The following is a 7135-nucleotide window of genomic DNA, read 5'->3' as shown; positions in this document are numbered from 1 at the left end:
ATAACCACCTTCTGGGGCGGGATGAAACTAAAAAGCACGTTCACGTTTCTATCCCTGGCGGGACTTGAACTCGCAGTCTTCGGTTTAGGAGACCGACGCCTTGTCCATTAGGCCACAGAGACGGTGTGGTTATTTCAATTTCATGAAGATTTGTTTTCTTCTTTTTCTTTAGTTTGTTACTCAATTTTTATTTTGGCTTGTTTGCATCGCGATAACAATAATAGGCCTACCCGCTCATAAAAAGGCCAATCAGTTTTTATACTAAAAAGGCAAGCTAGGTGGGGTTGCTTATTATAAGTTAACTGTTAAACATCAACTGCTGAACAAAATTTCTAAATAAAAAACTAATGTATTTTACAGTGTTAAAAAAAGTTGTCCACCTATGAAAACGCGTTTACCCCTGGCGGGACTCGAACCCGCAATCTTCGGTTTAGGAGACCGATGCCTTGTCCATTAGGCCACAGGGACGGTGATTTATTCGACGAGGTTAATAATAATGGCTCTCTGCAATGCGTCGAAGGTTTTGCAATAAAACGCAATTGAAAAAAAAAATATTAATATAAAGAAGAAAAACCTTTCGAAGCAGAGACGCACGTTGGTGCTTAGTGTCATCTGGATTAACCACCGCAGCCCCTGTGGCCTAATGGACAAGGCGTCGGTCTCCTAAACCGAAGACTGTGGGTTCGAGTCCCACCAGGGGTAAAGGATTTCCATAAATGGGGAAAACAGCTTGTTTTTTTTTTCTTAACACTCCTTTAAAAAGAATTTGTTCTTATTATTCCATCTGCTGCAGTTGCTAATATCTTATTGTTCAACATCAAACGCAGCAGACGAAAATATGAACAATTTCTTTTTAAAACTGTTGGTAAAAAAAAATAGTGATTTTCCCCAGTATGAAAAAATCCTTTACCCCTGGTGGGACTCGAACCCACAGTCTTCGGTTTAGGAGACCGACGCCTTGTCCATTAGGCCACAGGGACTGTGATGGTTATTCGACGATGGTCGCGCTGTTCTCCTGCTTCAAAGAGTTGTCTTAATTAATTGTTCATTTTATTTAACACAATTTGTGCCTTTTCGCATCGCGAAGATGAAAAACTTCTCAAAAAATGAAAGACAGTTTGAACCTGAAAAGCAAGCTGGGTGTATAGCTTACAGTTAATGTTCAACATCAATTGCTTCAAAACAAAAACTTTTTATACAAAAAACCTTAACTAAAGTTTGTTTAAAATAGCAGTTTTGCAACCATGAATAGGCTATATCCGATCCCTGGCGGGACTCGAACCAAACACTTTTTCTGAAAAAACCTTAACTAAAGTTTGTTTAAATTAGCAGTTTTGCAACCATGAATAGGCTATATCCCTGGCGGGACTCGAACCCGCAGTCTTAGGTTTAGGTCTTTGACAATTACCAAAGGTGTCAAGTGTCTTCAAAAACTATCACGTGACACTATGACGTGCCATGACTTACTTACTGCAGTCTAATCTATTTTGCGCTGGAACGACAATGCGCCAATAAAAATTAAAAATAGGTGAAGAAAAATCAAGAAGCTCCTTAATTGCTTCACACGGACCCATAAAGAAATCCAGGTCGCAAAAAGACCTTGAATGAAATCAAATTGAATGGAATCATGTCAAAGGATATTAAAAGAACCAAATTATGCAAAACCTTGAAACTAATTTGATAATAACTGCATTTTATCACTATGTTTGAGGAAGGAAAAAGAATCTCACAATCCTCAATTTCTTATTACCATCCACTGCCATCTGAACAACGTGTGGTTATCACCATTGTTGAACAACGATGCCTTCAAAAGGCTACGTGACTATTGACAAACAAAACTAGTTTGATACAATCTATCCCTGGTGGGACTCGAACCCGCAGTCTTCGGTTTAGGAGACCGACGCCTTGTCCATTAGGCCACAGGGACGGTGATGGTTAATGCTGCTCTTCTCCGCAAAACACAAACACAAACGCGCGGCTGTGCTTCGAAGTTTTGTTTAATTTTATGTTTTATTGAACTTTAATTGTTTGCTATTAATCTAGTATCGCGATGGCAAAAAATCTGCTCATAAAAATCCATTGCAATTTTTAGACATTATTTAAACTGAGGCAAGCTGAGTGGCTAGTTTTATCATATTGTTCAACATGCTGCAAAAAGAAAACTTCAACCATTTACAAACATTTCCTTTAAAACACTGGAAATCAGTCGTTGTTCACAAATGAATATGCTTTTACCCCTGGCGGGACTCGAACCAGCAATCTTCGGTTTAGGAGACCGACGCCTTGTCTATTAGGCCACAGGGACCGTATCATGGTTACTTGACGACGATCGTACTGTTCTCCGCAACAACATACGTGTCTACTTCGAAAGTTGTTCTTAATCTTTCATATTCATTTTTCATAAAACTATTCATTCTTTACTTTTTGCACCGCGATAATAAAATTTACAATTAAAGTGATTTAATACAATTAATTCTTAAATGCGATAGGCAAGGTGTTAGGTTGCTTATAATATTTATGTAATAACATCAAACGCAGCAGAAAGAACACTGTTTAAATGAAAATAATAATTTATTTTTAAAACAAAATATTTGTTTCCAAGCTCTATACCCCTGGCGGGACTCGAACCCGCAGTCTTCGGTTTAGGAGACCGACGCCTTGTCCATTAGGCCACAGGGGCTGTGGGAGGGATTGCATATGAAGGTCATTTGAACAAGAAGAAGGGCAAGTGTTCTGAGCGAGGAGAGGCTGTTCATCTGCTCCATAGCAAGCTATGCCATGTGTAAAGTGTGAACCGAAGACCATGTAAGTCCCTGTGGCCTAATGGACAAGGCGTCGGTCTCCTAAACCGAAGACTGCGGGTTCGAGTCCCGCCAGGGATATACGCCTATTCAAGGTTGCAAAACTGCTATTTTAAACACACTTTATGATAATTGTTTTTTTTTTTGTTTTTTTTAAGTTACTTAGCAGCAATTGATGTTGAACATTAATTATAAGCTATCCACCCAGCTTGCCTTTTAGCATTAAACTGACTTGCATTTTTATAAAAGTTATAAATTGTGTTTAATGACAATTAAAATGAATAAATAAAGACAACTCTTTGAAGTAGAAGAGTGTTAAAGCTTGCCGGAGAGAATTGCGCGATCCTCGTCGAATAACCATCACCGTCCCTGTGGCCTAATGGACAAGGCGTCGGTCTCCTAAACCGAAGACTGCGGGTTCGAGTCCCGCCAGGAATCGGATATAGCCTATTCATGGTTGCAAAACTGCTATTTTAAACAAGCTTTAGTTAAGGTTTTTTGTATAAAAAGTTTTTGTTTTGAAGCAATTGATGTTGAACATAAACTATATGCTATACACACAGCGTGCCTCTTAGTTTTAAACTGTCTTTCAGTTTTTGAGAAGTTTTTCATCTTCGCAATGCGAAAAGGCACAAATTGTGTTAAATAAAATGAACAAATAAACACAACTCTTTGAAGCAGAGAGAACGGCGCGACCATCGTCGAATAACCATCACAGTCCCTGTGGCCTAATGGACAAGGCGTCGGTCTCCTAAACCGAAGACTGCGGGTTCGAGTCCCGCCAGGGGTAAACACATTCCTTGAGGGGAAAAATAATTTTTAAATGCTTGTTTGAAATAAGTTCTTTTGTATAATTTAAAGGTTTTTTTTTTGCAGCAATTGATGTTCAACAATCAGACATAACTGGTAACCCACCTAGCTTGCCTTTCAGATAGGTTGACATGACATTTTTATGAGCAGATATTTATCGCGATGCAAAAAAAAAAAAAATAAGAGCATTATGATCGTGGAATAGCCATCACCGTCCCTGTGGCCTAATGGACAAGGCGTCGGTCTCCTAAACCGAAGACTGCGGGTTCGAGTCCCGCCAGGGATAGATTGTATCAAACTAGTTTTGTTTGCCAATAGTCACGTAGCCTTTTGAAGGCATCGTTGATCAACAATGGTGATAACCACACGTTGTTCAGATGGCAGGGGATGGTGATAAGAAATTGAGAATCTTTTTCCTTCCTCAAACATACTAATAAAATGCAATTATTATCAAATTAATTTCAAGGTTTTGCATAATTTAGTTCTTTTAATATCCTTTAACATGATTCCATTCAATTTGATTTCATTCAAGGTCTTTTTGCGACCTGGATTTCTTTATGGGTCCGTGTGAAGCAATTAAGGAGCTTCTTGATTTTTCTTCACCTATTTTTAATTTTTATTGGCGCATTGTCGTTCCAGCGCAAAATAGATTAGACTGCCGTAAGTCATGGCACGTCATAATGTCACGTGATAGTTTTTAAAGACACTTGACACCTTTGGTAATTGTCAAAGACCAGTTTTCTCACTTGGTGTATCTCAACATACGCATAAAATAACAAACTTGTGAAAATTTGAACTCAATTGGTCGTCGAAGTTACGAGATAATAATGGAAGAAAAAATACACTTGTCACTCGAAGTTGAGTGCTTTCAGATGCTCGATTTCGAGACCTCAAAATCTTATTCTGGGGTCTTGAAATCAAAATTCAAATATTTTATTGGAAATATACTTCTTTCAAAAACTATGTTACTTTAGAGGGAGCCGTTTCTCACAATGTATTTATACTATCAACAGCTCTCCATTGCTCTGTACCAGGTAAGTTTTTGTGCTAAAAATTACTTGGAGTACAGGTAATTAACATCTATAAGTATTCAAACTCTATTAGTTCTGGTGCGTTTTCACCGGAGTGTGGGTTCGAATCCCGGTCGTGACACTTGTGTCCTTGAGCAAGATACTTTACTATAATTGCTTCTCTTCACCCAGGGGTATAAATGGGTATCTGCGAGGGTATAGGTTGATATTGTGCATGAAAAAGCCTTTGAAGCGATATAAACTGTTGCCCAGGTTGTATACTCCCAAGGGAGCTGAGAAACATTAAGAGAGATGTTTATTGGCCCTATGACCAGGGCACTAATGTAAAGCGCTATATAAGATTTTTTTTTTTTCCATCTCTTCGTTTCGTGAGACAGCAAACCAAAAAAAGTACCAAGCAGGCAAAACAAAATCACTAAAAAGCTAGGATCTGTGATATTAGTTCCATTGGTTCGCTCACTTTATAGCGCTTTAATTTGATCTTGTCGGAAAGGCGCTTATAAAATTAATACTCTGTTGTATGTATGTATAATCATCGTAAGTGTTTTCTTTGTTTGCTTTTTTGGTACAAAAGGCTGACTTCGATTTCCTTTCATTTGATTACGATCTCACAACGACAACGATTTAACACAGGAAAAAAAAGAAAACAAAAAGGCTGCTCCGCAAAATTAAATTCGGACGACAAAACTCAATATTTATCTTCTTGAAGTCTGTTGAATTTACACGGTCAGTATGCGTAGTAGTGTGTAAAATGCAATTATTTTAATGGATTCGACCTTTAATTTGATGACATTCTCACAATTGAAAAGACATTAAATGAGTACGGTGGAAGGAATCATCAAGTCAGTGTGAATCCCGAGGCATACACGGTGGACCAGTCAGACCAACGTCTCGGCTGTGATACATCAACTCTGAAGACTTTTGTCTTTATAAAATCAGCAAATTGTAGTTAACGTATTCATTTTCCTGAACAGAACCGAGTGCTATACGCCATGGCATACAACAAGGCTGTCAAAGCAATGAACTCCAACTTCGAAGACTTTTGTCGCTAAACACAACCAAAGCTGCAGATTCGGATTTCATTCTCCCGAGCAGCACCGACACCCCGCACCATGGGCTATAAGAACAATCAATGCTGTAAAAGCAATGAATTTCAGTTGAAGAATTTTGTCGCTACCCCCCCCCCCCCCCCACCCAGCAAACTGCTGCAGTTTCTGATTTAATTTCCCTAATAAGGCTGAGTGTACGTTAAACAATGGCCTACGACAACGCTGTAAAAGCATTGGATACTGTTATTGCTTGCTCTGCCATATTGGGAAACGGTTTGGTGATTTTCGTCATGACGGTCAGACGAAAACAGTTCACGTCTTTCACCAACAGACTCATTCTACACCAATCCGTAGTGGATTTCGTGTCCGGAGTTACGTTCCTAGGGCTCCGCGTCATTAAAGGTCCGGGCTCTTTTGTGGGCGCAGAAGTTGGCGACACCTTTTGGGGTGTGCTCGTTTGTCGGTTAATAGAAAGTGATTATTTCATCTGGGGACTGAATGTGACGTCATCGTACAATCTGGTGGTGATATCGCTGGAGCGTTTTCTTGCCACGTGCTATCCGGTCAAACACCGCAACTACTGCTCACTCTTCAAGATCAAAGTTTCAATGTGTGCTGCTTGGATCATTGGCTTTGCGTATTCAACGCGCGTCATTGCAATGAGACGCGTACACCAAGGTATGTGTGTTCCTGTACGGTTTTCAGCTGTATATCTGATACTACCTCCTCTTTTAGTTGAGTACATGATTCCTGTGACTCTGATGGCATTTTCGTACGTGAATATTCTGCTCATGCTGCGACGCAAACTGGCTGGTGAAACCAACGCGAACCAGCGAGGCCAGGGAGTGTTGAGCAAGGCTAAACGCAACGTACTGAAGACCATGCTGATAGCTGGTACCCTTTTCTTTGTCTGCTGGTCGCCCATCATGGTAGTGAGATTTCTAATCATTACCACCAACATCGACTATGAGGCTGTTTTTATCGCATGCTCTGGGCTCGTCATGTGCAACATGAGCGTCAATCCAGTCGTTTATTGCTTCAAGTATGAACATTTTCAAGTTCAGCTCATGCATCTGATACGGAGCACATTTCGTCGCAATCGTGTTCAGGCTGGAGGTGAGACTAACTCAACGCCTCTGTCCATAGATCCCAATACAGCCAACTAGAGCAACGCAGCTAACAATGTGAAGCAAATAAAACTGACTTGGGAAAATGTGGGTCTGGCTCTGCATTTTCTGCCGTCGATTTCACCACTCTATTCCTATCTTAGGATTAATCTTAGGACTTAGGATGAGTTCAGTTCCTTATCCTAAGACGTTAGGACGAATTGAATCCATCCTATGCTAGGACAGGTTACTCATCCTAAACTCAAGATAGGGTTAATCGTAGCGTTTCGTTCAGAATTATATGTACATAAACAAATATAGGTCTTATCTTTGCCTCT

At 39.8% G+C, this 7135-nt stretch overlaps 1 protein-coding gene and 10 non-coding genes across 11 annotated transcripts; 6 read left to right on the top strand and 5 right to left on the bottom strand.

Moving 5' to 3' along the window:
- Positions 1–49: 49 nt before the first annotated feature.
- Positions 50–122, bottom strand: Trnar-ccu (transfer RNA arginine (anticodon CCU)). Its single transcript has one exon. It is a non-coding gene; the product is annotated as a tRNA-Arg (tRNA).
- A 273-nt stretch (positions 123–395) lies between these two features.
- On the bottom strand, positions 396–468 carry Trnar-ccu (transfer RNA arginine (anticodon CCU)). Its single transcript has one exon. It is a non-coding gene; the product is annotated as a tRNA-Arg (tRNA).
- Positions 469–629: 161 nt separating this feature from the next.
- Trnar-ccu (transfer RNA arginine (anticodon CCU)) lies at positions 630–702 on the top strand. Its single transcript has one exon. It is a non-coding gene; the product is annotated as a tRNA-Arg (tRNA).
- Positions 703–907: 205 nt separating this feature from the next.
- On the bottom strand, positions 908–980 carry Trnar-ccu (transfer RNA arginine (anticodon CCU)). The gene has a single exon. It is a non-coding gene; the product is annotated as a tRNA-Arg (tRNA).
- An 874-nt stretch (positions 981–1854) lies between these two features.
- On the bottom strand, positions 1855–1927 carry Trnar-ccu (transfer RNA arginine (anticodon CCU)). Its single transcript has one exon. It is a non-coding gene; the product is annotated as a tRNA-Arg (tRNA).
- Positions 1928–2607: 680 nt separating this feature from the next.
- On the bottom strand, positions 2608–2680 carry Trnar-ccu (transfer RNA arginine (anticodon CCU)). The gene has a single exon. It is a non-coding gene; the product is annotated as a tRNA-Arg (tRNA).
- Positions 2681–2809: 129 nt separating this feature from the next.
- On the top strand, positions 2810–2882 carry Trnar-ccu (transfer RNA arginine (anticodon CCU)). Its single transcript has one exon. It is a non-coding gene; the product is annotated as a tRNA-Arg (tRNA).
- A 284-nt stretch (positions 2883–3166) lies between these two features.
- Positions 3167–3239, top strand: Trnar-ccu (transfer RNA arginine (anticodon CCU)). Its single transcript has one exon. It is a non-coding gene; the product is annotated as a tRNA-Arg (tRNA).
- Positions 3240–3518: 279 nt separating this feature from the next.
- Positions 3519–3591, top strand: Trnar-ccu (transfer RNA arginine (anticodon CCU)). Its single transcript has one exon. It is a non-coding gene; the product is annotated as a tRNA-Arg (tRNA).
- Positions 3592–3824: 233 nt separating this feature from the next.
- Trnar-ccu (transfer RNA arginine (anticodon CCU)) lies at positions 3825–3897 on the top strand. The gene has a single exon. It is a non-coding gene; the product is annotated as a tRNA-Arg (tRNA).
- A 2000-nt stretch (positions 3898–5897) lies between these two features.
- LOC139937233 (delta-type opioid receptor-like) lies at positions 5898–6857 on the top strand. Its single transcript, XM_071932319.1, has one exon. It carries the CDS (start codon positions 5898–5900, stop codon positions 6855–6857), a length of 960 nt encoding a protein of 319 aa, XP_071788420.1.
- The last annotated feature ends 278 nt before the right edge of the window (positions 6858–7135 follow it).

The sequence above is a fragment of the Asterias amurensis genome, chromosome 5 (genome assembly GCF_032118995.1).
Source record: "Asterias amurensis chromosome 5, ASM3211899v1".
In the NCBI taxonomy this organism is placed as follows: Eukaryota; Metazoa; Echinodermata; class Asteroidea; order Forcipulatida; family Asteriidae; genus Asterias; species Asterias amurensis.
Note: the sequence above shows the minus strand (reverse complement) of the source record. Positions and strands in the feature narration are given on the sequence as shown.

Bases quoted from the DNA above. Each gene is read 5' to 3' on its own strand.
- LOC139937233 (XM_071932319.1), top strand. From the start codon at position 5,898: ATGGCCTACGACAACGCTGTAAAAGCATTGGATACTGTTATTGCTTGC.